The 27,007-nt window shown below is 46.7% G+C and overlaps 14 protein-coding genes across 14 annotated transcripts; 7 read left to right on the forward strand and 7 right to left on the reverse strand.

Moving 5' to 3' along the window:
* Window positions 1-195: 195 nt before the first annotated feature.
* On the reverse strand, window positions 196-1,146 carry B9G98_00841 (Glutaminyl-peptide cyclotransferase-like protein; the record flags this gene model as incomplete). Its single annotated transcript, XM_024807399.1, has 1 exon — window positions 196-1,146. One exon carries the CDS (start codon window positions 1,144-1,146, stop codon window positions 196-198), a length of 951 nt encoding a protein of 316 aa, XP_024663167.1.
* Window positions 1,147-1,315: 169 nt separating this feature from the next.
* B9G98_00842 (1-phosphatidylinositol 3-phosphate 5-kinase fab1) lies at window positions 1,316-6,235 on the forward strand (the record flags this gene model as incomplete). The annotated part of the gene is made up of 1 exon (XM_024807400.1): window positions 1,316-6,235. One exon carries the CDS (start codon window positions 1,316-1,318, stop codon window positions 6,233-6,235), a length of 4,920 nt encoding a protein of 1,639 aa, XP_024663168.1.
* Window positions 6,236-6,261: 26 nt separating this feature from the next.
* B9G98_00843 (Tyrosine--tRNA ligase, mitochondrial) lies at window positions 6,262-7,614 on the reverse strand (the record flags this gene model as incomplete). The annotated part of the gene is made up of 1 exon (XM_024807401.1): window positions 6,262-7,614. One exon carries the CDS (start codon window positions 7,612-7,614, stop codon window positions 6,262-6,264), a length of 1,353 nt encoding a protein of 450 aa, XP_024663169.1.
* A 38-nt stretch (window positions 7,615-7,652) lies between these two features.
* Window positions 7,653-8,234, forward strand: B9G98_00844 (Putative glutathione-specific gamma-glutamylcyclotransferase 2; the record flags this gene model as incomplete). Its single annotated transcript, XM_024807402.1, has 1 exon — window positions 7,653-8,234. One exon carries the CDS (start codon window positions 7,653-7,655, stop codon window positions 8,232-8,234), a length of 582 nt encoding a protein of 193 aa, XP_024663170.1.
* Window positions 8,235-8,251: 17 nt separating this feature from the next.
* Window positions 8,252-10,018, reverse strand: B9G98_00845 (hypothetical protein; the record flags this gene model as incomplete). The annotated part of the gene is made up of 1 exon (XM_024807403.1): window positions 8,252-10,018. The coding sequence occupies one exon, from the start codon at window positions 10,016-10,018 to the stop codon at window positions 8,252-8,254; it is 1,767 nt and encodes a 588-aa protein (XP_024663171.1).
* An 86-nt stretch (window positions 10,019-10,104) lies between these two features.
* On the reverse strand, window positions 10,105-10,728 carry B9G98_00846 (ADP-ribose pyrophosphatase; the record flags this gene model as incomplete). The annotated part of the gene is made up of 1 exon (XM_024807404.1): window positions 10,105-10,728. The coding sequence occupies one exon, from the start codon at window positions 10,726-10,728 to the stop codon at window positions 10,105-10,107; it is 624 nt and encodes a 207-aa protein (XP_024663172.1).
* Window positions 10,729-10,952: 224 nt separating this feature from the next.
* On the forward strand, window positions 10,953-11,261 carry B9G98_00847 (Transcription and mRNA export factor SUS1; the record flags this gene model as incomplete). The annotated part of the gene is made up of 2 exons (XM_024807405.1): window positions 10,953-11,139; window positions 11,182-11,261. The coding sequence occupies 2 exons, from the start codon at window positions 10,953-10,955 to the stop codon at window positions 11,259-11,261; spliced, it is 267 nt and encodes an 88-aa protein (XP_024663173.1).
* Window positions 11,262-11,295: 34 nt separating this feature from the next.
* Window positions 11,296-12,006, forward strand: B9G98_00848 (Defective in cullin neddylation protein 1; the record flags this gene model as incomplete). Its single annotated transcript, XM_024807406.1, has 1 exon — window positions 11,296-12,006. The coding sequence occupies one exon, from the start codon at window positions 11,296-11,298 to the stop codon at window positions 12,004-12,006; it is 711 nt and encodes a 236-aa protein (XP_024663174.1).
* Window positions 12,007-12,093: 87 nt separating this feature from the next.
* On the forward strand, window positions 12,094-13,824 carry B9G98_00849 (Transcription initiation factor TFIID subunit 12; the record flags this gene model as incomplete). The annotated part of the gene is made up of 1 exon (XM_024807407.1): window positions 12,094-13,824. One exon carries the CDS (start codon window positions 12,094-12,096, stop codon window positions 13,822-13,824), a length of 1,731 nt encoding a protein of 576 aa, XP_024663175.1.
* Window positions 13,825-13,913: 89 nt separating this feature from the next.
* B9G98_00850 (putative WD repeat-containing protein C3D6.12) lies at window positions 13,914-16,535 on the forward strand (the record flags this gene model as incomplete). Its single annotated transcript, XM_024807408.1, has 1 exon — window positions 13,914-16,535. The coding sequence occupies one exon, from the start codon at window positions 13,914-13,916 to the stop codon at window positions 16,533-16,535; it is 2,622 nt and encodes an 873-aa protein (XP_024663176.1).
* Window positions 16,536-16,593: 58 nt separating this feature from the next.
* On the reverse strand, window positions 16,594-18,711 carry B9G98_00851 (Na(+)/H(+) antiporter 2; the record flags this gene model as incomplete). Its single annotated transcript, XM_024807409.1, has 1 exon — window positions 16,594-18,711. One exon carries the CDS (start codon window positions 18,709-18,711, stop codon window positions 16,594-16,596), a length of 2,118 nt encoding a protein of 705 aa, XP_024663177.1.
* A 389-nt stretch (window positions 18,712-19,100) lies between these two features.
* B9G98_00852 (Na(+)/H(+) antiporter) lies at window positions 19,101-21,611 on the reverse strand (the record flags this gene model as incomplete). The annotated part of the gene is made up of 1 exon (XM_024807410.1): window positions 19,101-21,611. The coding sequence occupies one exon, from the start codon at window positions 21,609-21,611 to the stop codon at window positions 19,101-19,103; it is 2,511 nt and encodes an 836-aa protein (XP_024663178.1).
* Window positions 21,612-23,265: 1,654 nt separating this feature from the next.
* On the forward strand, window positions 23,266-25,311 carry B9G98_00853 (hypothetical protein; the record flags this gene model as incomplete). The annotated part of the gene is made up of 1 exon (XM_024807411.1): window positions 23,266-25,311. One exon carries the CDS (start codon window positions 23,266-23,268, stop codon window positions 25,309-25,311), a length of 2,046 nt encoding a protein of 681 aa, XP_024663179.1.
* A 174-nt stretch (window positions 25,312-25,485) lies between these two features.
* On the reverse strand, window positions 25,486-26,487 carry B9G98_00854 (DNA-directed RNA polymerases I and III subunit RPAC1; the record flags this gene model as incomplete). Its single annotated transcript, XM_024807412.1, has 1 exon — window positions 25,486-26,487. The coding sequence occupies one exon, from the start codon at window positions 26,485-26,487 to the stop codon at window positions 25,486-25,488; it is 1,002 nt and encodes a 333-aa protein (XP_024663180.1).
* Window positions 26,488-27,007: the final 520 nt, after the last annotated feature.

The following is a 27,007-nucleotide window of genomic DNA, read 5'->3' on the forward strand; positions in this document are numbered from 1 at the left end:
GACGGGAACTTGGGTTTTCGGGCTTCTTAGTATTTATTTTGTTCTGTCCCCTTCCAAATCTACTCCAATTGACGAAAAAAGTACCGGGTGGCCCGTGAACGGATACTACCCACTGGCTACTCTGTTTCTCTCTGTTATTATATGGATCTGGTCAATATTTGCATGGATGGGCATGAAATTCTTCCGCCACGCTAGTTAAAGCTCGTCGTGAGTGCTAGCAGAGCCCTGATAATGAGCGAGCCAGGTTGTCACTAAAATCGCCCAGTCACGAACGGCTTGCTGGTCCAAGTTTTTCGCGTTATCGTTTATGGTATGCCATTGCGGTGGGAAAACTGGTGGTATAAAATGAAGACAGGGCACTCCGCGTACCCAGAAGGGTGTGTGATCGTCAATCATTCGACCCGACATTGCGTGGAACTCGGTAATATCAGTGACAAGCATGTATTTCATCAACTTCATTTGCACAAGCTTTTGGTTCAACCTAGCAAGATCTCGGTGCCAGCTATACGTCTCGCCGAACCATGAAGGCATCAAATGTTTTGGTGTGGCTCCAATTAAATCAAACAGAACCAACGCAGGGGGCAATTCATAATTTTCCGCATAGTGCCGTGCGCCGTAAAGGCTGTCTGTATCTGTCCATGTATCGATTGCTTCTTCACCGTCGAAAAATACGAATTTTACAGGGGGAGCAGGCAGACCTGCGTTGGCCAGGGCCTTCGCTGCAAATAACATCAGAGCACACGGCACAGAAGAGTCGATAGCGCCAACCATCCCCTCCGGAACCAGCTTGGAATCATAATGTGCACCCCAGAAACTCCAAGGTGGTGGTAAGCTATGGTCCTGCAACTCGGTCTCGAACGTAGCTGGTGACTGAGCTATCAAATTGGCCATTGGGATAGGCCCCAGGGGCGTATCAGCTGTAAATGCATCAATAGTCATTGTGTAGTTTAAGGATTCAAATTCCCGAATCAAAAACTTCCTAACGTTCTCAATTCCCAATGATCCAGGAGGTCGAACCTCTAATAATGGCTCTAAAATCGACCCTTCAGGAGCTATTGAGTCCAGTTGTAAATTATTGACCAGTTTTACAATATCAGCATCCTTTAATGCTACACATATGGGTAAAAATGCCAGTAGAAACAGCATTCAGGTAGCAAACCTCGTTTTTCTCTCCAACCAGTGGTGTTTTGGGAGCGTGTTTCACGTAACCTCAAACCACTTTACCTCACATACACATCCACTTGACAGTCTGGCTTGGAAGCTAGAGCTTGCTTAGTTGGCTTCCACAGCCTTCAATTGTATTTTTTAGCTTGTGATGTCGGAATTTGTTACTTTTCCTGAAAGCGAAGTCTACTCGCCCAGGCCACCAAGCTATATTAATATTTATGACCGCGTCAAAGATGCTGCATCAACAGTTGTATCATCTTTGATCCCAAGCTCGTCTACAGCTTTATCTACTCCAGCTGAGAGTGCATCAGCACAGCTGCAGAGTTTTTCAATTGCCAATCAAAATGCTTCTGAGGCTCCAGGCGAAAACAAAGCTGATACCAATGGGGCAAACTCCCCGGCCAAGCCTCCTCCTCTCAATAGAAATGATACAGCTATTTCTATTGCGGCAATTGGTAATTCAGAGCAATCAAGCAGTGGTTTTTTGCCTGTATCTAAAACTCCTCTAGTGGGAGTATCATCGGAACCGTCCGTCCCCATGTTGACGAGTGTTCCAGCCATCGCAATTGACACACCAGCAGATACATTTGGTGATACTGACAGTATTATATCGACTGTTTCTTATTCAAGGGCGTACCTATCAGCACAGTACAGCAGAGCTCGCAAGGGACCAGCAGATCCTCTCTCTAAAGAGTTTTGGATGAAGGATGAGAACGCCACATCGTGTTTTCGCTGTTCACGGCCATTCACAACCTTTCGCAGACGCCATCATTGCCGTATTTGTGGTCAGATCTTTTGTGGCTCGTGCACGAGTTTGGTTGCTGGTTCACATGTGAGCGGTTCGGGCAATGTACGTTGCTGTGAGCTATGCATGTCTTCACTGGATACCCAACATAGTTCCTCAGACGAAGAAGATGTCACTGCTGTATCGTTCGTTGGCTCTTATCCTGATTCAATGACCGCCTTTCATCGAAGAGATGATTTCAGAATTCCCAACGCAGCGAGATTTGGGCCGGTATTAACAGGAGAGCATTTAGAGCATAGTGAGGAAGATGACGACACAGACCCAAACGAAGCGATGACCAGTTCGTTTTCCAATCGTATGCCGTCAACCGGCTTGCCTTCAGTTCACATTACGCGTCCGCGAAGCAACACCAACCGTTCTCAAAGATCCATACAGCAGTTGGTCAAATTCCCCGTTCATACTTCATCAGTTGATTTGAGCTCTGCGGCAGCACATCATACCGAGGCATATCTAAACAAGCTTATTGCGGAAGCAGAGCTGCCTTCTGATCCGTGGGCATCAGTGCTTTTGCAACCGCTCTATACGGCCGCTGCAAGCGTCCACGCTGAGTTTCTTCCAAACCAAATCGATCCTCGTGAGTGGATCAAAGTCAAGCGGATTTGTGGTGGAACCCCCCAGGATATTGATTGCATTAGTGGAACGATCTTTACCCATGCACTCGCCCAGAGAGTCATGCCCTCTCATATTCAGAATCCTCGGATTCTCTTGATCACTTTCCCAATTGAATACTCACGTGGTGCAGGTAGCTATATGAGTTTAGAACCCATTCTAGCTCAAGAACAGGAGTATTTGAGAAAACTCGTCACGCGTATTGAGGCACTCAAACCAACCATGCTCTTGAGCACAACGAGTATTGCACGTTCAGCACTGGAAATGCTTTCACTCGCTGGAATAGCTGTTGCCTGTTACGTCCCTGAAAATGCTATCCAGCGCTTGGCAAGATATACACAAGCAGATGTTCTGTCTTCTTTTGACAAGCTTTCCACCAATCCTCGCTTAGGGTTTTGCTCTGAGTTTGAACGTCGAATATATCGCTATGGTGATATGGCCAAAACATTTCTGTTTTTCACAGGCATCTCTGCAAATTCTGGCTGCACGATTATTTTGAGAGGTGAAGAGAACGAACTAGCCCAAGTTAAGCCTCTCATGGAGGTAATGGCTGTGGTTGTTACGAGCCTTAAGCTGGAGACTGCTCTTATGAGAGATCAGTTTGTCCTGTTGCCGGCTATAGATGATGGTCCTGTACTGAGCAGCTCTCCTTTCGTTGATTTCGGCCGTCCTTATTTGCAAAAGTTAACCCAACAGCTTGAAGATGAAGTTGTACACGCAAAAACCACTATTGAGAATGAACCTGAAAAAGAGGAAGCTGACCAAGATGACTCTGAAGTTATTGATTGGAAGTCGAGAGCTATAGATTTTGGTATCAAGGTCCCCTCAGAGCTGCCTGGAGGATGGCAACTCCTCCGTCGCTATGTGGCTCAAATCCAGAACAACCGTCATGAGCAAGCCCATGGACGTTGGAACAAAGTTCAAGAACAGTGGGATCAGCTCGAGACTCAAAGTCCTTATTTATTTTCCCCTACATTCCATCAAAGCTTGGTAGTGCTTTTTGCCTCAGCATGTCGCCCTGTTTCTGGTATCATATGTATTGGCCCCGAGTCAGTCATGATGGACTATTATCTGAACTCAGATTTAACATTGGGACAGTGGATTGAGCAGTTTTGTCAAACTTACAACGATTCTTGTCCCGAAAACTGTGGCCATGCTATGTCAGAACACGATCGTTATTATATTCATGGCGAAGGACGCCTGAGCTGCGCAGTTGAGCCCCATGATTGCCCCATGCCTGGAATGACTGACACCATTTTGATGTGGAGCTATTGTAAAAAGTGCGATCAAGTACAACCAGTCGTGCCTATGTCTTCGTCTACTTGGAAATACTCTTTGGGAAAATACTTTGAACTGGCATTCTGGGGTAAACCTCTATCTCTCCGTGCCGGCGTGTGCCCCCATAACATTTATCGAGACCATGTTCGGTATTTTGGTTGGCATAACCTTGCGGTTAAAGTTGAATACCAAGCAATTGATTTGTTTGACGTGAAAACCCCAACTCCTATTCGGCATGTCGACTCTGTTGGTGCCATTAACTACAAAATTGACAGTTTTGTGGATATAAGAGCTCAGCTTATCCGGTTTTGGGAAAGCATTCTTTACTGTGTGAACCAGGTTAAACTGGAAGGTCTTGATGAAGAGAAGCTTTCAGAGGGTTTAGAGACTTTGGCACAGTTCAAGCAAAGAGCGGAATATGATCGTGATGTTTCAGTCAATTTACTTGATAGGACCTTTGTGACCAGTGAGCCCGAAGACACGCTGGCGCTCAACAATGTTTATTTGCATGTCCAGGCATTGGTGGAGAAATGGCACCAAGACTTTAGTACTTTTGACGGAATGTTTTTCCCGTCAGAAAAAGATATCCGCCGTGTCACAGCGCAGCATTTGAGATCAATGTTTTTGGAAGATGAAAAGCTCAGTGAGGATTCAACGGGGCCGGGATTGGCCCCCGCGGCAGAGATAACGGGTCAAGCCGAGGCTACCAGCTCCTCGGAGCCTGCAGAGAGCCCTGACGAAGACGAAGTTACGCAGCCTATGCCCATCATTGGTATGCCAGACCTTTCATCGCAGAAGCCTACACCATCGGTGCGCGTGCAGACTAAATTTGGCAATAAGATTGATTTCGAGGTAGGATCTTTGGAAAATCAGGCTCCGAAGCCTCAAATCAAGCCCAAAAAGGAGCAACATGTATCTCTGCTGGTAAAACATTTTGAAGAGCTCTCTAGAGAGTTCGAGCTTGAACGAACTCGAGAAAGACAACGGCTGAAGGAGCGGCGTGATGCATTAACTTTGAAGCAAGCCCCTCCTGTTGCCGAGATTTTGCAGGATCTGAATGATGCTGAGGAAGATTGGAATGACGACGATGTCCAACAGCGTACTCACGTAGACAAATCTAGTGGCCGCGAGTTTCCAGAAAGTGGCCAGGAAGAAGATGCTCGATCAGTGGCCACAGCAGGTTCGGCCCCTGATTTAGATCTTGCCCCTGATTCAGAATCCAAAGGACTTGTACCCCTGTTGGAGAGGAACTCACTCATCAAGTCACTAGTCAACTTTTGGGCAGAGAGGTCGTCAACGCGGTGGAGTGAAATCGAATATATGCTTTCACCGACCGAGCACTTGTTCAATGATTCACTAGTTGTGATTCGTGAAGATGAGCCCAGTTCTATTATTGCTTTTTGCTTGAGTTTACCGGACTATCAAAGTCGTATTCGAGCTGGCATCTCGAGTGAACCAGACAATGTTCTTAGCGCAGAACAGCGCATTTTGAAGCAAACAGGAGTTCATATGCGCTACCAGTTTGAAGAGCGTCAAACCAAAATCTCTTGTAAAATCTTTTTCAGCGAACAGTTCGACGCGATCCGTGAGCAGTGCGGAATCGAAAATGAATACCTGCAGAGTTTGTCCCGATGCATACCGTGGGAAGGAAGCGGTGGAAAGAGTGGATCTTCCTTCATGAAAACAAGAAATGACCGCTTCATTCTCAAGGAGATGAGCCAGCCTGAGTTTGACGCCTTCGTTTCGATAGCACCATCATATTTCGAATACACTTCTCAGGCATTATTCCATGAGCTACCTAGTGTTTTGGCTCGAATTTTCGGCTTTTACCAAATACAGATCCGAAATGTCAATCGGCAGTATAAGCTCTATGTTATGGTTATGGAGAACCTGTTTTATGGGCAAGATTCATTACGGCTGTTCGATCTCAAAGGTTCTATGCGCAACCGTAAAGCGGCAGAGACGGGTAAAGCTAACGAGGTTTTGTTGGATGAGAATATGGTGGAATATATCCATGAACACCCATTATTTGTTCGGGAGCATACTAAGAAGATGCTCCGAACATCTTTGTACAATGACAGTTTGTTTTTGACAAAAATGAATGTTATGGACTATTCTCTCGTTATTGGTATCAATGAACAAGCCCGTACTGTTTACGCTGGTCTCGTGGACTTTGTGCGCACCTACACCTGGGACAAGAAAATCGAGTCCTGGGTGAAGGGTCGGACTACGACTCGGGTAAAGGAGCCTACAGTTATATCACCCCGTCAGTACAAGGTGCGTTTCCGGGAGAGTATGGAGCAATACTTTTTGATGGTGCCCGATTGTTGGAGTGAGCTAGCTGTGTCACAATCTTTTCAACCAGAAGAGGTATGATTATTTATAAATCTATGTACAATGATCTAGATCAATTTCACCGCATAGTACTCGGTTTTTCCTATACGGATGAGGAGCAAGCCATCTTCAATGTCAGAGGACTCGACAAACTGTGATTTTAAGGGCCTCCGATCAAGACCAACGTAAACGCCGCCCTGCTTCACAAGGCGGCCAGTTTCTGACTTGGATTTGCCAGTAAGAAGTGCCAGAATGTTTTTCCAGTGTTTACCAATAACCTCATCAGCAGGCAGTTCATTTAACAGGCCCTGGGATCCAAAAGCTGTGAGGATCTCGGCAGAAGTTGCTCTCGCGTTTTCAAACATAATAGCCGTAACAAACTGAGCATTTGCAGCAGATCCCTCACCATGGATCATATCTGTCAGTTCTGAAGCTAGGCGATGTTGGGCAACGCGATCTTCGGGAGCTTGCATATGTTTTTTGGTGATCTCGGCAATTTCGTCAAGGGGAATAAGAGTGAAAAGTTTCAAATAGCTTTCAACAACCGAATCAGGTGAATTCACAAGGTACTGGTACATGTGGAAAGGTTTGGTTAGCTTGCCATCAATGAACACAGCATTTCCAGCAGACTTGCCAAACTTTTCCCCACTAGGAGTTGTGAGCAAAGGCACCGTTACACCAAATGCGCTACCATCGGGGATTAAACGGGAGATCAGATCGGTTCCGGCCGTAATGTTGCCCCATTGATCATTGCCGCCGATTTGAATAGTGCACTGATGGTGTTTGTACAGATGGTAAAAGTCGAAAGCCTGTAAAATCTGGTAAGTGAATTCGTTGAATCCAAGGCCTGCCTCAGATTTCAGACGCTGTCGAACACTTTCACGTCCGAGCATCTGGGATACACGAATGTGCCTTCCATAAGTGCTCAAGAACCCAAGCATACTCACGTCTTTCCACCATGAGTAGTTATTCACGGGCTCAACCGAGCCTGGCTTAGAGTAACCGTACTTTTGAGCGATTTTGGCACCCGTTTCCAAGAATTTTGTCATTTGGGCGTGAATTTTGCCTACATTTCGTTCCCGTTTGGCATTTTCCATAGCCTCTCGCTCCGTCATGCGACCGCTGGGATCGCCTACCATGCCGGTAGCACCACCTACTAAGGGCATAGCAGTGTGGCCGCGCAAGTAAAAGTGCAATAGGACAGTTAATGGAACCAAATTACCGAGATGCAGGCTTTCTGCACTTGGGTCGGCACCCAAATACACCTTTGTTGGTGTCTCGGCTGCTGCCACGACTTTTTCATCAGTGACCTGAGTGAGTAAACCTCTCTCTCTCAAAGCCTGGATTAGAGGCGTTTTCAAATCCGCGTTGGAGTAGAACCGTCGCGGCTGGCAAAATAATCGCCCTCGGCCTATAATCATTTGAAAGATGACGCTTCCTTCGACTAATCATCTTTCATATGCCGTATTGGGTGTTCGGTTATGGATCGCTCATTTGGAAGCCTCCGCCCCATGCTGTTGAAAGAGTGCCTGGATACATTGTAGGTGCTGTCCGGAGGTTTTGGCAGTCATCTAATGACCACCGAGGCACGCCAGAGAACCCTGGAAGGGTTGTTACCTTGGTTAGTCTAGAGTACTGGCAGTCCCTTCATGATCCACATCCGTATGGCCATGACGATGTTGTTTGGGGAGTTGCCTACCGAATTGATCCAGCAAAAGAAGAGGAGGTGAAGGAACTACTGGATTACCGTGAAAAAAATGGCTACGTCGATATTGATATTGAATTCCATCCTGCATCGGAGGCACCGGCTTTCAGCACAAAAGTATATATTGGCACTCCAGATAACGAGGCATTTGTGGGTCCGCAGGATCCTGAAGAGCTGGCTGCGCATATCGTGCGGTCGCATGGACCCAGCGGCCCGAATATTGAATATTTATACCATCTAGGGGTTGCCCTGGATGAGCTGCATACTGATGCCAAGGACCCGCATATCGCTGATCTTATTACTAGAGCTAAACGCATTGAGAGCGAAATACATTAGATAGAAGAACGTTCTCATTAGTTACTTGCGCTTGTCTTGGATAGACCATGGGCATACTCTTCCAACTCGCCAGGAGTTGGCCATTCGCCCTCGGCTTTAGCTCCAAGTTTCAATAGGGCTTGTCCGTGAGAGCTATAATGAATCAAAGCACACAATGTCCGCTTTTCGGGTGAGAAATTAAGGTTTTCAAGCCAAGGAAGAACTTCAAGAAGCTCGACATCATAACGAGCTTTCCCGAGCATAAAAACATAGGCATAGAGCAATCTTTGCGTGGGGTAGAGCCGGAAGATATCATCTGATTCCCGTCTTACCCACTTGTGGATCTCAGGGATAGTCCTTTGGACTGCTAAAGCATCATCCCATTTTAAACGCACCCAGGCTGCAACACACAGGCTTTCGAGTACATCTGCAGATGGAGCGGTTTGTTTAAGGATCTCTTGATAAGTGTTCCAAACTGCTTTTTTGTTGTGCTTGGCCTCTGCTGCTATTCTTGCGGTAAGAACAGAGGGGTCATTGGCCATGTCACCAAACGAACTGACCAAAGTTGTAGCCAGGGATAGCTCATGTCGGCTTGAGACATGAAAAAACGCACTTAGAATGCCTGTGTTAACCTTAATACCGGACTGTTCAAGGAACTTGAAATGTGTTATCTTTTCACTGATTGTTTGCAATGGCACAAGTAAGAGCTCCGCCATCTGCTGGGAGAACCGAACTTTGGTGTTTTTCAAGTGTCCCCACAACCGTTTGGCAAGAGCTGAGTTCAAAAGACCTTGATTTCGCAAACTCAATAGAACGATCGACCAAACTCGGGACGTCCGGTGCTCTGGTTCAACGGAATTCAACCCTGCTAGGATTTCTTCGGCCGACTGGGCCGCCATAATCTCGATCATTTGGCGTCCAACGTGATAAACAAAGCCATCAGTTTTATCGTGCTCGAGGTTGACGAGATTCAAGGCAGTTTTTCGAGAAGACGGTAGAACCGTGTACGCTAGACCAACCCTTCCCTTCATATCTAAATTCACTCGTCCCATACTCTTGACAAGTATTTCTTGAGCCGCAATCAAAACCAAGCTCTCGCTCTTTGTCCATGTCGTACCGAATTTCGCAAGCACCCACAACAGTTCGTTGAGGGCCGCTGGGCTTTTTGCTTCGACCGAGCCGTAAGTGGAGAAAATCTCACATATGGGTGGAGCCATCTCTACTATATGATCTTGAGCGATCCTGAGAGCTAAAGAGGTCATTTCAACTTGAAAATCAGACTTTGCTTGCTCAATTGTGCTCAAGTATAGCTTAATGGCGTGATATGCTTCAATCTGTGAATGGACCTCACGGTTGAGGGTATAAATAACAAGGAAACTAGGCCATCTTCTGCCTTTCATGACTTCAAGTGCTTCGGTTAGTGTTGGTGCAAAAAAGCAGTCCAACAGAGCCTTGATATCGTCATGTGAAACCTCTGAATCTTCAATTAACTGGCGCATTGCCGGACTAAGCTCTCCAGACTGCCATGCGACTTCCTCTTTCAGCAGGTCAGCAATGTTCAACCGCTTTTGTAGTGTTTTTTCAAGTCCTTTGATGTTTTTGTGTTTAAAGTTTTCAAAATAGGCGGCCAGCACCGTAGCTTGTTCTAATTTTGAATCTTGGCTTCCATAGCGAAGATTCGCTTTCGATCGTAATAAATAGTCATTGTTGAGGGGTGATCTCATAGACGGAGACCCCGGCACCTCGGCATAATCTAGCAGCCGGAGGAACCGGTTTTTAGTATGATAGTTTCGTATTCGAAACATTCATTTGCTTTCCCAAAACTAGAAAATTAGACAGGATCTAACGTCCTCAGTGAAAAATTACCTAAACACTATGAAGGCATAGGCGTCTAAAGCTGATACTTTTTAGCGAGCTCGATACCATCGGATACGTTTTGGACACGAGCGTCGATTTTGTAGCCCTGGGCGGCGAATTCCTCAAGTTGTTTCTGGAAATTGGCCAGAGATACCGTGAAAGACTCAATGAACTCGTTTTCCTCGAGCTGAGGTTCAGGGTTCTTGTTGCAAGGATCACTGAGATCTACATTGACGTGCACTAGCTTGAGATTGGTGTTGCAGAAACCAGGATCATTGAAAATAACAGGGCTGGACTTGATCGCTTTCCCAATATAGCCAGTCTCTTCCAGGAGTTCTCTCTCAGCACACGTTTCCAGAGTCTCATTAGGATCCAAAAGACCGGCCGGGAACTCAATGCAGACGCCTTCAACAGGAGGACGGAATTGCTTCTGGAGAACAATTTCTGGGCCTGACGGTTTCTCAAGAATGGCAATAATGCCGACACCGTCGCAGTCTGAACCCTCGACACGCGTCTTTCGCGAGCAGCATTCCCAGTCCCGCTCTTTACCTTGCGGGTCGATGAACTTGATTAAATTGGTCTGAACCCACTTTGGCTCATCGAGTTCAGTGAATTTGGTCACCTTGGCCTTACTTAAATCTAGGTTAGCCTTGCTCATGTGGTATGATCGACGTAGCGTGAGGTAAGCGTAGTTTATGAATCCTAATTTGCCTGTGCAGCGAGCCCGGCTAAGTGAAGCTGGAATCATCAATGGCTTGAAACCAAACAAAAACAACCTCTTGACTTTTCAGCAATCTCCAAAAGCCCACTCGAACCTTTTATTGCAAAACAACACACTGGTTTTGTTAGCGGATAAGTAATCACGCGAGGTTTATTCTAACTATGACCCAAGTGGAGGAATACTTGGCGAAAAGCGGCGAGCTGGAGAGGCTCTCTAAACATTTGCATGAGCGCCTCGAGCAAAGCGGGTGGTACGACCAGGTGTCGACGCTTGCCAGCGCGGAGCTTAGCGCTGCAGACAGTCTTAATTTCGACAGCATAACTCAACAGGTGACTGCCAAAGCAATGGGTAGGTAAAACAACAGCACGGAAAGGCGGATAACTAACAAAGCTATGGTGTCTGAAGACATTAAAGTGGAAATGCTCCAACTGATTCGGTCAATTGTGGATCAAGTTGTCGAAAAGGTTTAATTCTCACAACCGGCTCAGGCTTGACCCTTTAGTCATGGCCCAAGAGATTGCCAAAAGTACCGGGTGTCTCGTTGAAGAGGCAGAGCAAGCTCTACAGGCAGAAAACAATGTCGTGCGAGCAACCAAAATGATAGCATACGAAATAGATCTGAGGAGGAAACGATATGTGCCGGTGCTTTCCCCTATATGGAGTCGCTACGCGCCCGGCGGTGCAACCACCACCGACTACGATGGCACTATCGAGCTGGTCAGGGACTTGGGGGTTGAATTGGATGACGAGGTGGTACTTGCTCTAGCATATGAGCTCCAGGCTCCACAGCTCGGTGTATTTGCGAAACTACCGTATATTGATGGGTGGGCACGCTGGTCATGTAGTGATCTACCGGCAATGATCAAGGCAACTAGCGTCATGAAGCACAAAATAAAAGAAAACAGGGCCTACTTTGGTCGCGTGTATCGCTATGTTTTCCCGTATATTGTTTCAGAGGGCCAACGGATGCTGCCCATCGATCAAGCTGTCGCATACTGGACATTACTTCTGGTGCCCCGCTACGCCATTGCTGAGCGATGGATCGCATTCATGACCGAAAAAAACTACAGCGTCAGCCGCGACACTTGGAATATGGCCCTGGTGTTCTTTGAGTATGCCCAGAACGACCCGACTCTGGCCGAATATGACGAGAACCTGGCGTGGCCTGCTATTATCGATGACTTTGTCGACTCTGTGCGTGATCATCCTTCCTAATATAACGTCTAACACTAATTATTTTGCATACTTTTACTAGTTCTCCGCTGCCCATTTCAGATCCTCCCACCGAGATGTGTCTTTGTCATGAGCCAACAACCGACGGGCAATCCGCAAAATATCACCCAGCAGCTACAGCGGCTGGTTGGCCAGTACCAGCATGAGATGGAGCAAGCTCAACGTCTTGGTCAGGATACAACCGAGGGAGCGGCTCATCTTCAGCGTGCTAACTCGATTCGCGATCTGCTTCAGCGCTACCAAGCCCAGATTGCCCAGAATCGCCAGGGCAACGCGGCTGCAGTTGCCGCAAACGCCGGACAGCCTCAGGGGGGACCTAACGATGTAAGACGTATGAATCCACGTGGAGCTATGCCCCAAGCTGGGCCCGGTGGTATCGCATTGCGTCAAATGCCTGGCGGCCAAGGCGGCCCTCAAGCGGCAGCTCGTCCTGTTAGCCAGATTAACCAGTTTGAGAACTCAGCTGCACAGCAGCAACAAATGGCGCAGCAGCAAATGCGGGTCCAGCAAGGCCAGCAGAATGCTGTCGCAAGTATGCAAACTTATCAAGCAATTCAACAGCGGCAACAAGCCGTCACGGACCTAAGGCGCCAACAGGTGGAGTTGGCACGTCGTGCAGAACGTATCGAGACTATGCTCCGGAGCGGACAGTCTCAGGAAGACCCGCAACGTCTTCATCAGAGCCTACAGCTGATCCAGCAGCGTCGTGATCAGTATCGACAGCGTGAGGCGCAGATTCTGCAGGATTTAAGAAATGCCATGCGCCAGAATCCACAGCTTGCTAGACAAGTTGCCGCTCAGCAACAACAACAACAACAACAGCAGCAGCAGCAGCAGCAGCAGCAACAGGCACAGCAGCAGCAGCAGCCGCAAATGCAAATGGCTCCCGGCCAGGCCCAGGCCCAAGCCCAGGCCCAGGCTCAAGCGCAGCAGGCTCACCAAGCGCAGCAGGCACAGCAGGCACAGCAAGCACAGCAGGCACAACAGGCACAGGTGCAGCAAGTGCAGCAGAACACCCCAGTTGGCCATATCAATGGCAGTCCCCAGATAGGAATGATGCAGCCCTCGCAAGGCCTGCCTGGGCCTGGCGCCCAGCGTATGGGTGCTCAGGGAATTCCAGCTCAGCAAAATCAGCGTACAGCACCCGCGGCAGGAATGCCCAATGCAGCATTGAGACAAGGAGGAACCCCTCAACCGCCCCAAGCTCCCGGTACACCAACGGGTGCTGCAGCAGGAACGCCAGGAGATGTTTCTGGGCCTGTCACTCGTAGAATGGCCGCTATGTCCGGTAGCGGAAGCAGAACAAACAGCCTGGCTGTCCCGCATACCCTTAACGTTGCTCAGCCTGTTCCAGTGACGGTTCGCCCAGGCCGTCCCACACTACTGAATGGCGGTGCATCTAGTGCTAACGCTCTTAATTCGCCGGCACTTGCCCGCATCCCCGGATTCGAGGTTACGGGCGATCGCGTTCTTTCGAAACGTAAGCTCAGCGAACTCGTTGCCGGCGTGCTGGGCGAAGACAATGCCACTGCGATTGACGGTGACATCGAGGAGCTTTTGTACGACTTGACTGACGAGTTCATTACATCTGTCACGTCGTTTGCCTGCAAGATCGCAAAACACCGTCACTCAGATACATTGGAAGCTAAAGACATTCAATTACATCTCGAACGGAACTGGAATATGCGTATACCTGGATTCTCGGCAGACGAAGTTAGATCTGTGCGCAAAATTCAACCCGTGGCCAGCTATCAGCAAAAGCTCAGTGCTATCGGTGTCAACCGTGGCTCCCAGAAGTAATATAAAAAACTGAACTATATTGTAACCTTTTATTTTTTTTCCAACGCTCTGTGTAAAGTCCGGTGGTTAGGTAATATTTTTTTTTCTTCATGGTTCAAAGCTATACCCGGTTAGAGCTTAGCTCTACATTCGGCATTGTGTCTAGCAATACCAATGTTGTCCACGTTGCAGGATCTAGTGCAGGTACAGCTATTGTAGGAGCCGCAGAGGCTGTGCAGGTCTGGGACCTGAAAAAGTCTGAACTTGTACATCGCTTCGTAGAACCCGCTCTGCAGCAGGGGAGAGTCCAGGTGCAAAGACTTGCCTATGAACCCATTTCGAGTCTTATTGCTGCTGGTTACAGTGATGGGTCTATTCGGGTGTGGGATATGCATAGCGGTGCCTGCTTGATCACGTTTAATGGCCACAAGTCAGGTATCTCCGCGCTGACCTTTGATCAGTCAGGAACCCGACTGATTTCGGGCTCGTTTGATACAAATGTCGTGGTATGGGATTTAGTTGAAGAAACTGGTCTGTTCAGACTCCGTGGTCACCGAGGCCCTGTTACTGCTGTTGTTTTACTCTCGGATCAGTGGCTGGTTTCCACGGCCAAAGATGGTGTCATGAAACTCTGGGATCTTGAAACTCAGTTTTCTGTAGAGTCTCATGTTGCTCATAAATCTGAATGCTGGGGTGCTGTTGCAAGTACTCATGAAAAGCGACTATTCACAGTCTCCAACACTGCAGAGATCAACGTCTGGGCCATCGATCTGGACGATCAAACAAACCACCGGTTTAGTCTTGAGGGGTCTTTGGAAAAGCAGTCCAAGCATCGTGCCGTTGACGTCAAATATTCAAATGAGCAGCTCATCGTCGCTACCGCTGATGCAGTACAGTCCTGGAGACTACGTTCAGCGGAGGAGCAGAAAAAGGCCCTCAGAAGAAAGGAGAAGCGAGCAGCAAAGAAGAAAGATACGAATGAGGATATTTCTTTGACCATTTCAGATATTTATGTTCCTACTAGCATTGTCCGCCCCAAGGGCAAGGTGTGCGGCATCGACACTCTGGATAAGCCCAACCAGATCGTGGTGAACCTGGCCAACAACTCCATCGAGACTTGGCCACTCACGGAAAATCCGGAACGTATTTACGCGATTGAGCTGCCCGGAACCCGTACTGATGTGCGTGACGTTTGTTTGAGTGCAGACAACAAGCTTTTGGCAGCTGGAAGCAACGGTCAGATCAAGATCTTCAACTCTCGCACAAACTCTTGCTTGCGTACTTTGACAGGTACTGGTTATATCATAGCTATTAGGTTCCTACCTGGAGATGCTCTGGTTGTTGCTGGCACCAAAGAGGGCAACCTTGAGCTCTACGATATTACCACTTCATCACTGATCGGGATATTCCCTGCCCATGAAGGATCAGTGTGGAGCATGGATGTTGCGACAGATGGAAAGAGTCTGGTCACAGGTGGTGCAGATAAAACTGTAAAGTTCTGGGAGTTCAGAATCGTTCAAGAAGAAGTGCCCGGTCACGAAGGGGTTACAGTGCCCAAAATGACTTTGAAAAATACCCACAAAATCGAGTTCTCTGATGATGTGCTTGCTGTAAAACTGTCTCCCGATGGAAAGCTTGTCGCTGCTTCTCTTTTGGACAATACCATCAAGGTCTACTACAGGGATACACTCAAGTTTTTCTTGAATCTTTACGGACATCAGCTTCCTGTTCTTTCTCTTGATATTTCTCACGATTCTAAAGTACTGATTTCGAGTGCTGCAGACAAAAATATAAAGATCTGGGGTCTTGATTTTGGTGATTGCCACAAGTCTATCTTCGCACACGACGACTCTGTTCTTCGTGTTATGTTCGAGCCTCAGACTCACTACTTTTTCTCTTGTGGTAAAGATGGCCTAGTGAAATACTGGGACGGACGTAAGTTTACACAAATTCAAAAGCTTCAAGGTCACTTTGGCGAGGTTTGGGCTCTTGCTGTTGCAAATGATGGAACCTTCGTGGTGTCTGCCTCTCACGATAAGACTATCCGTTTATGGGAAATGACCGACGAGCCCCTGTTCATCGAAGAAGAGCGTGAAAATGAACTCGAACAGCAATACGAAGAAAATCTCGTAGAGTCTCTAGACCGGGATCTGCAACAGGACCAAGATGGTGATGAGACCGAGGGCACAGGCCAAGCTGTGTCCAAACACACCATCGACTCTTTGAAAGCTGGTGAGAAGCTATTTGAGGCCTTGGATATTTGTATAACAGATTTGGAGAGCAAACCAAATCCGAGACATGTCATTTTGGCTACGTTAAATGTTGATCCCGAACGATATCTTATGGACGTTTTACAGAAGATCAAACCTGCCTTGGTAGAAGATGCTCTACTAACATTCCCTCTGGACAAGGTGACGGGATTATTCAAGTTCATCCATATTTGGATTGAGAAAAAGTGGAACTTGCCTTTGGTGACACGCGTTTTGCTTTTCTGCCTTCGCAACTTTCACCGTCAGATTGTGGCCAATCGCATGATGGAGCCTGAAATGCAACAGCTCAGAGACTCTCTGAGATCTGCGCTCACAAATGTCAGCGATATGCTCGGCTTCAACTTTGCCCAGATGAAATATATACAAGATATGTGGGATACCGACCACATCAAGGGCTTTGAGGATGATAGCAGCTCAAATGGGTCTGGCGTTAAACGAGTATTTCCCACAGCTGGTTTGTGAATGAAAAGTAAAAAAATAAGCTATAAATGTGTAATATCTAAGTGTGCTGAAAATGGTGCTAGTGCTTCTCCTGATCCTCAAAAATTTTTCTAGTAAATCTCCCGACAGGAACAAAGCTAAGATTGGGATCATGTTCTGTGTGAATATGCGTATCCTGGTTGGCCTTTTTGAGTGACTTCACCCATTTTCTGAATCTTTTCAGAGAGTTGGCAAAACCAGCAGCTTGAGATCCATAACGCTGCACGTGGTATTGGCTCAAAAGAACACCATCTGTGTCTTCAAAAATCAAGTGGTCACCTACCATGAAAGCCTTAAGCTCGACATGGTCTTCATCATCCTCCTCGTACGCGAATTGTCCCATATCGAACATGGTGCGACGATCCGCGATTGTTTCATCTCCAAGCACCTCAGCGGCAGTAACTAGCGAATCATTCCTCGACTGTGCCAACTGGTGCAGGTCTAATGTAGTGGTTTCGTGTAGTGAAAGCTTTAACGAACAGTCTTGGGCCGAAATATTCTCAGCATCAAAACTCAAAAGCTCCTTTCCATCTATTCCTTCAACCACAATCTCATTCTTTTGATGCACTATGCGAATATCTTCAGGTGAAGTTGTATCGGAGGGAAGCTTATGCAACCTATCTCCAATTTGCAGTGAAACGGTCCTTTTAGTTAATTTGGGCCGCTTTGGAACAATCACAGAACCCTCGTCATCTGACCTGTGATCATCTTTGGCAATTTTTCGTAGTTTTCCCTTTGCATCGACGTATAAGAGTAAGTCGGTATCCACGATTGGCGAAGGAAGGCGTAAAACCCAAAGATTAGACCCATCCGTGGCTTTCTCACGACTCAAATGGACGCTGGCAAATTGTTTGCTCCAAGCCACTACGGCAACTGATAGGCCGTGAACTATGATGGATGAAACGATGAGGAAGCAAGTTACGGGCCAAATCGTTGCAAGGACATAGTAGTACTTAGATCCTGGTGGAGGTAAGTCTTTCAAAGGAGCGTGACTATCCTCAAGCTCGGTACGGATCATGATTGAAACAAACACAGCGGCGACTCCAATAGGTCCAAAGTGACCTGCGAAAAGTGCTTCGTGCCAAGTCCTGATATTAGGGATTGCGGGCTTCAAAAGGAGAATGATGGGGATTCTTCGAACGACAAGAATGATGATAGCTAATAACACCAGTTTCCAGGCACGCAAGCCAATGTCTGCGTGATTGAAATAGTTCCACGGTACGATTGCGCCAAAGTAGATGAAGTATGCTATGTTCAAAATGACATCGAAAACCGCTGCAATGTGTGAATCTCCAGTCTTCTTCGTGAACCAACCATCCCAATTAATAACTGTACCTGCAAAAAAGGCAACCAATAGATCATCAACACCCAGAATTGTAGCAATGCCGGCGACAAAAAATGGGACAAAAAAATAAAAGGCTAAAGTTGCTTCATGATCAATCAGTTTGTACCGGTTTGAAAATTTCAAGATCAAGCCTGCAATAAAACCTAAGACACCACCCAATACACATCCAAACACGACTTCATACAGGACAGAAACTGCTATAAAGTCTTTCGCGATAGTGCCTGGATGGCCCTCATGCTTCAGGATATTCAGTGCTAGTAGCGCAAACGGAAAAGCCATACCGTCATTACAAGCCGATTCCGCAGAAAGTAGATTGCGCAAATGAATGGGCACCTCGGATGCAATACCGCCTTTCCCTACAACTGCAGCTGAAAGCACAGGGTCTGTGGCCGTAACACAAGCAGCGATTGCCAAGGCTTCGACCCAACGGAGAGTAGGTACAAGTTTCCAAATAAAAACAGAACTTAGTAGCCAGCCATAAGTCATAACAGGAATCAGTACTACCAGGAGACTGAACCAATTACGCAAAATATACTTTTTCGGAAGCTCGGCGGCAACGGCAAAAATCTGCACCACCAGCACGATTCGAGAAATTTCCGAGGTAATATAGTCGGAATTGCCCCATGATTGAGGCGAAAACCAGTTTAAAGCATGAGGACCAACAATCAACCCATAAATCGTAGCGAACGGTACCTCTCCAATATAAGCTTTGTCTTTCAGGAACATGGACAACGAGCCGAGCAATGTTAGTCCAAATGCTGTGGTAGCGTAGGCCACATGTGGTCGGGTGATTCCCAACTGAGACCACACCATATACTTTAAGAGGCTTCAATATAGCTAGTAAACTCTTTGAAGGAGTACGTGATTTGAAATTCGCATTATGTGAGCACTTGGCGTTATCTGGCCAGGATCAGCTGCGTGTGTAGATGTGCTAGTTTGAGATGTTGCGTGAAAAATCACAATTAGGAGCTAATCTTATATATATTCGAAATAGAAAGCTGGATCCAAGCCTTTTAATAGGAAAATGTTATCAAAAAAGACCATTTTTTACATGAAACCTTGCATGATTATACATTGATTCGATCATTAGGGTTGATGGCTGTGCATATACAAAAAAGAGAACGAGGGAAAAACTAATACATAACGTTTTCTAAAAATATAAATACAACTATCTGAGTATGCTTAATAGTATGTCTTCCTGTTTAATGAGGCTTTTTGGGCAAACTGAATGTCAGTTTGGTATCTGAATTTTCTTCTGCAATGCCTGACATATGGCTGGAGCCCGCACGAGCCTCAGATCGCTCGCTAGTATCCAGGACACCCAGAGCCGCTAAACGACGATTACGTTCGACCTCAGTCTCATCGTCCTCCTCTTCATCATGCGATTCAACATGAGGGTCATCGTATTCCACGCCTTCCTCCTCGTCGTTTTCAGGAGAGGAAGGGTCGTTCCTAGCGTCGATAACATCAACTTGAATTTGCCGGCGATGTCCGCTATCGGCATTCGGGAAAAGACCATCGGACTGAACCATTTTTTCGAGACGCCGAAGAATGTTCGGATTGTTGCCTATCGAATTCTTATCAGCAACATCAGATTCGTCGCCTTCAATAGGCACAATGCGATCTTGGCTACTGTGTTCGATGTCCGGCTCATCTTCATGATCTTTCCGTTGTCTGAACATACCTGTGAATTTTTCCCACTTGGTCTTGTTAGCGTCAGAGGGCTCACCTTTGCGGTGAACGCGATAACGCTTGATGATCTCTCCATCCTCGTTCTCAAGAATGACATTGTTGTCGACCATGCAAGCAAAGACTTGTCGTCGACCATGTTGTCCACTTCTTGAGTGAACAGAAACTGGCCGAGACAAGCTCCTCTCACTGCCACCGACCGATTCGTCATCTCCTTCAACACGAGTAACTCCAGAGTCTGAGCTCGGTTCGGAAACGTCCGGGCTCTTCTCAGTGGCTTTGATTTCAAGTTGGGGCACGCTTGTGACACCATGAATGCTGCCAATATCAAAGTCGTGGACAAAGTTACCCTCATCATCCTCCACAACAACGTGAGAGCCCTCAAGGTATGCACGGATATCTTTAGGGTCCTTGCCAAGGATTTTATTGGATGGGAGAATTTCTGTCTTCTTGACTGTTTCATCACCAACCTCCAACGAAAGAGACACCTCAACATTCTTGGGAGGCTCTTCTTCGCTGGCGGGAGCCTTATTTTTACGCTTGATCTTGGGCTTTCTGCGTTTCTTATTTTTGTTACCGAAAACAGTCTCTGTCTCAACTTTCTCGAGTCTGAGACCACTACCATCGAAAGGAAGACGCTTCATCCAAGAAGGTTCACCACCCTGAGTCTGTGTACGGGTGTAAGTCATAGTGATAGCCATGTTGTTCAGACGTTTACCAAGAGTGAAGACAGCAATAGAAGACCCATGAACAATGATGGATGAAATGACCAAAAAGCAAGTGATCGGCCAAATGGTGGCAATGGCATAGTAGTTTTTTTCCGTCGGAGCCGGGAGCTCTTTCAATGGTGTGACACCACCAGTCTCAAGTTCTGCACGCACCAAAATGGCAATGAACAACCCACCAACGCCAATAGGACCAAAATGCCCACAGAAGAGCGCTTCACGCCATGTTTTAATATCAGGTATGACCGGCTTGATAAGAAGCATAATGGGTAACCGGCGTACGACAAGAACAATGATGGCTAAAAGTACCAACTTCCATGCACGGAGACCAATGTCAGCGTGGTTAAAATAGTTCCAAGGAACGATTGCACCAAAGTAAATAAAATAAGCTGTATTCAGTAGAACATCAATAACGTTAGACACATGTGATTCTTCGGTTTGCTTAGCGAACCAACCGTCCCAGGAGAAAGCTGTGCCTGCACAGAATGCAACCAGAAGGTCATCAATACCAAGAATTGTGCCGATACCAGCACAAAAAACTGCCATACAGAAGTAATAGGCCAGTAGAGATTCTCTGTCAATAAGGTTGTACTTTTCAGCAAACTTAATCAAGACACGCCCCACGTAGCCAATCACAGCACCTATCAAGCAACCAAAAATACACTCATAGAGTACAGAAACAGCAATGAAATCCTTGGCGATTTCACCCGCATTTCCCTCATGCTCAAGAATATTAACTGCCAATAAGGCGAAAGGAAACGCCATTCCGTCATTGCAACCAGATTCAGCAGATAGAAGGTTTCGCAAATGTCCAGGAACACGTTTGGCAAATTTACCTTTACCAACAACCGCCGAGGCTAAAACGGGATCTGTAGCCGTGATACAAGCAGCGACGGCTAAGGCTTCGATCCAACGAAGCGTAGGAACTAGCTTCCAAATAAAGACCGAGCTGATTAGCCAGCCATACGTCATGACTGGAACAAGCAACATGAATAAACTGAACCAGTGGCGCCATACGTATTTCTTGGGTAATTCCACCGCGACTGCGAAAATCTGCACCACGAGAACAATACGCGAAACCTCTAGTGTAATATAATCTGTGTTTCCCCACTTTTCCGGAGAGAACCAGTCAAGGCAATGCGGTCCTACAATTAATCCAAATATCGTAGCTAGAGTTGCCTCACCAATGTATAGTTTTTCCTTCAAAAATAAAGATATCGTGCCAAAAAGTAGTAGCGCGAAGCCGGTGGTGGCGTACGCCACGTGCGGCCACGACGTTCCAAGCTGATCCCAAGCCATTTTTCAACAATCGATCGCTCGAATTGCTCTTGAATAGTAGTGCGGGCCAGAAACAGTTGCGTTGTACCTTGAACGATTGTGCGGTAGGTCGAAGTCCTGATTACGCATTTTTTTTCTCTGATAGCTCTTTCGCATGAATAACCGAAGACGGCAATATAGTGACTCTAGTAACGTTGTTGACCTATTTAGGATAGCCGGGAGTGGGGAGAATTAGTATCATGCTTTCCCGGCTGAGAAAATTGTTGCTAGCTCAACCTCAAGTGGGTTCATTTAGCTCAAGACGTTTCCTGGGCAACCTGGTCTTGGCGTTGAACTATAAATCTAAATCATAGTAATCAGTGCCAGTCAGGGCAAAAAGTGCTAGTGATCCACTGGGTTTAAAGAGGCTTCGATAAGGTCACGCATTTCATAGTCTTTTAAACATTCTATAGCGAAGAAATTTGTAAAGTTGTTTTGTTCGGGACCACCAACTGCCGGCTTAAGTTCGAATGATACAGCCAAGCTAAGTGCTAAAACGCATGTGGCACAATGCAGTGATTAAGGAATGACTTCTTATATGGTCCGATATCAAGAAGAGTCAGGTGAATTGCTGTTGTTTCACATTTCATTTGCATTGGGCATAACACGATTGGTTATTATTTGTGCACATGCATCACGCGCCATCTGATACTGTTTGACTATTTGACGGTGATCATTTGGCGGGTCGCATGCCAAGTAACCCTACAAAATGAGGTCGAGGTGTATGAGAGCCATTTCTTAATCAATACGCTAAATAACAACCAAATTATTATATCCACAATATCATTTATAACAATCTGCTTGTACATGTTTCACCTGCAGGAATAATAATTATAACTTACCCCGCAGCGTATCGCGGCAACACAACAGCTCAATTTTTGCGCATTCAATAAAATCTGAGCCCCTATTTTCCAGGGTGACAGCGGCGTATGCCACACCTTAAGCACGCTCATCGCGCGTTGCAATTTCTCTAGGAAATTCAATCTGTGATCAGAAACTCTCATTGCATTAGTTGCACCTCAGTCATGCCATTCTATGTAGCTTACCTGTAATCAACCTAAAGAGTCTTGAGCGTTCGTGCAAACTTAATCGCCTTCTCAAAAACAATCTGCCGCATTGCTCAATGATACACAGCAAACAAGAGTGGTGGGGAGCCCATTATAACACTAGTACCGAGAAAAACTGAAGTAGGTGTCTAGGAACTAGCGCTAACACAAGGGCCCTAGCTACAAGCTGCAGGGGCGAGCAGGGTCGAATGCATGTCGCGCTAACGTAACTACATACTTGGTTCGCGTTGCTGTTTTCATAGCCCTAGTGCATCATTTTCTAGCTTTAGCATAACCGTCCCTATCAACGTTGTTGCACTGAAGAGAGCGCATATCTAAAGTGCATCTAGAGTTTCACTTTCTACCTGACAGTTCCCTGTAAGTTTCAATCACACGAGTTAATAGGATATCAGCTTTTGGATTCGTGAAGTTTCAAATTACTTACAGTGGACGTGAATTGATCCACGACTGGCGTACTTTTTTTTTTTCCGTCACAAACGCGACTCTAGGATTCGAGCTTTGCAACCTAGTGGCATTCCTTAACATCTCTATCAAAATCAGCAACACGGGTTTGCTGAAGTTAACGTATAATGGCAGGTTTGCCGTATGTTTCTCGCAGTTTGCGAGAGTCCCCTGGTCCAGTACCATCCACTGAAGGGCCCCACTCTGCTTCGAAGTCTGAAGACCAGGTCAATGGCTACCTTGACAATAGCAAGCCCAAGCTAACAGGTATAAATTCATCAGCTTTGGACATGTTTGGTAGTGTGCCCCCAACAAAAGTTTTGTCCGGAAGAGTTTTTAAAAAGTTTCGTGGGCGCAGGGTGGACACGCACCGACGATCTGAGAGTGTTCCAGAGATCGTTCCTCGCCAATACGAGAAAGACTCAGAAGAGTCCCATCCACCCGGAACAAGCACCATTGTTAGTAGCCCTGTTATTATGGCATATGATCAAATTCAAGGCCCGCACTCTGCTCATGGCTCACCATACGAAGTCAACGCTTCAAGGGTTCCTGCACCTGAGATGAATCCGATAGAGTTACACAAAGCTTACGATCCAAAACTCGGGTTAGAATCTGGAACTTTCGACGACAGTAGTGGCAGATCGGTATCACAGGATCGTTATGCTACTTCGCTCGTACCATGCAGTTACATACCGGAGTCCGACATGAAATGGGCGCCAATAACGCAAAGCGAAATGCAAAACACACCTCACGAGCAGAAGAAACTACCTTCACGAGAGGAAGAAGCTGTAATTGCATCAACAGTAGAAGAGACCCCAAGAGAGCCATATATTTTGAGCACTGGCATGGGTGAGGTAAATGATGAGACTTCACGCAAAGATGCATATAAGGAATACAGCTCCAGCAATAAGAGTTTTGCGTTGAAAGCTCAGGAAACAAGTCCCAAAAAGGATGCTTCGGGTTTCTCATCTAATGAAAAAATTAAAGCACCGTTTCAAAAATGGAATGAGAGCTCAAACATGGACGAGGGGAATGATCACTTACCACAATATCAGCAACGCGAAACCCCGAGTGTGTCACATCTGGTTGAGGCTGCACACCAGATCCAGCAGTTTCAGAATGTACCACCTGGAGGTGCATCATATACACATAACTCTGTACCGAGCTATGACATGAGGTACTCGCAATTTGGTTACCCCCCACCGGTATACATTGCAGCATCAACAGGTTACCCTGTTTATTCTCAAGGCCAAGGCCAAAACCAAAGCCAAGGCCCACTGGAATTATACCCTTCAGAACAACATGATACAAACACATCATCTGCCCCTGGCGCTAACAGCTCTATGTCGTCGCCAGCATGGGTGCAGCTAGCTGCACCTCAACAAAGATATATTCATAGCGTTCTTCCAGTTCCAATGACTGATTCGATTGCACAAAATGACCGCATCAGAAAGTCACATAGGAGATCGAGGTCAAAATCACAACATGCCAAATCCAAAAGCCTATCCAGGGTGCTGGACGTCAGCAATACAATCTATGCACCAACATCAGTACTAGGTTTGGAACAACAGTCAATACCAGAAGACGAGCAGGATCTCGTAGGTGGCAATTACTGGGGCATTATCTCTACGTCGGATTCCGAGGATGCTCCTCCAATACCAATCCAGTTGTGCGAGCCACCGCTGAGCGACTCTGTACCTGCCAATGTGGAAGCGCTGAAACCGGATCCAGAGCCGCGTAACAAAAAGCGCTCAAAGTATACCCCTGATCAAGATTCCGTTATCCTGGAGTTAAAAGCTGCAGGGGCTAATTGGGCGGAGATTGCTGAGCGAGCTAACTGTGACAACTCCCTAGCAGCTAGAAATCGGTACCAGGTCCTAATTGGCCAGCAGGGAGGGGGGACCTATACATGGAACCAAAGTGACTGTGAGGCTCTCCAGAGCTTGTTAGATGAAGGTGAGCGGGCCAAATGGATTTTCATTGCAGAGGAGATGTGCAAGCGACGCAATAAAAAGTACACTATCGAAGCCTGTCATTACAAAATTTCACAGCTGTTTGCAGAAAACCCGGAGGCATTCGAAGTAGTCAGGTCGCGTGAAAAAATAGGCGGTGGTGCGCCTATGCGTCACAGACCTTTGAGGTCAGGTTCCAGGCGCCCCTCTTCGGCAGGGTGACATCTTATACGGGGTTCCTTCAAAACAGTACGTTTTTGAGATCTCAGGTTTTCATTCATATCGTTTTCTTTTGGAGCTCAAGGACCAAAGAACAAGTACATATTGAGACTTCTGAATGAAACCAAAAGCATCAAATTTCTTATCTATGTAGTTACAAATAGCTTATTTTTCAAGTTATAGCTCACATGCCAACAGATCTTTGGCCTTGTTGCGCAATTGATTGATGCTCTTCACAAAGATCTCGTCCGGTTCCATGGCGCCAGTGCTCTCCACGTTGAAAATGAAATGGTTCCGCACACGGCCGAGCTGAACCTTGTCTCTGAATTCCGGATGCCTCAGGACCTCTCTCGAGACTGTATCACGTCTTGGATCGACAACTACAGCCTTATTGTTTTTGATATCAATGACGCCAGGAGAAAAGCACTTCTTGAGTTTTTCAGCTTCTTCACCAGTGATATCTTCAGTGAGGGTGATAGAGGGCATAAGACGATAAGAGGCAGTACTCACAGGACTAAACTTGGCGTGGTCACTGCCGACGCCGAGCACTGCAAAGCAGTACAGAGAAATTTCCTGCCCAGGACGAAGTTTGCAAAGAAGAATGTCGGGGGATGCGACGGTAGGAGGAGGGTCCATGAATTCGAGTTGTCCTTCTTGAGGCTGAAACTTCAAATCACGGGCATAGACATTAGAATTGATGTACAGCTCGTTAGGATCTTCGCTACCAGCCGGTGCATTCTTGTTGCGCTCGCACTTGACATTGAGGGAGAAAATCACAGTGTTGCGGGAGTTGTTTAGTTGACTTTCGCCGTTTTCGTCGACGGCTTCCTGAGTAGGATCAACCCAGTCCAACCAGTCCGGTGACAAACGCAGAGGGACCAGTCCTATGCGGGATGCAAGAACCTCATCCTGAATGACAGAGGTGTTCATCTCAATAAATACACTGTCGATAGCGACACTGGGAACTTCGGCAATCATTATACGGCGGAAAGCATTGGCCAAAGACGTATCAATACCTTTCAGGTCGAAGTTGGCTTCGTTGTCGGTGAGGAAAGAAATGTCGATATCGAAGTTCTTTTTAAATGTATCTAACGTCCAATCTTCATCCTCACCTGAGATGTTTCCGGGGTAGTCCCTGCTCCCGGTGTTGGCAACATGATCTTGATAAACGTTGATCATTGCCTAGTAAGATTGAGAAAAAAAATTGGATTATGGAAAATAAAGATCTGATGGATTACCTAATCAACAATTTGAAGTCTCATTCAGTGCTCGATGAGCGTTGCAGACATTTCGAGGCAGTTTGAAGCTTGGACGTGGATTTGAGGTGATATATTGTCAAACTTTGGGGTGCATAGATTTACAATTCGACTCCCCAAAAGTTGTAGACTTGTTGGAATTCTGCCACTTGAAGCATACACCTGGAGTCAAGCTGGTCAAAAGCCAGATGTTGCGCATACATCAGGAGAGCAATGTCGGATACAGAATCACGGGAGATTTGCATCTTCTGAGGACCCCTGATCTTACCACTATCCACTCAAGCGAGTACCCAGATTGCAAAGCGGATCGCAGGACAATATACACGACGGTTGGAGTGAGAGCAGGCCTAGCAGTTCAAAAATCGCTCTCAGGGGCTTGTACAGTGCAATTGAGCAAAACTTTATTGGTGCCGCACGATTTTGCCTCTAGGAGCAGCCTGCCA

This window comes from Wickerhamiella sorbophila (genome assembly GCF_002251995.1).
Source record: "Wickerhamiella sorbophila strain DS02 chromosome Unknown contig1, whole genome shotgun sequence".
NCBI lineage: Eukaryota > Fungi > Ascomycota > Dipodascomycetes > Dipodascales > Trichomonascaceae > Wickerhamiella > Wickerhamiella sorbophila.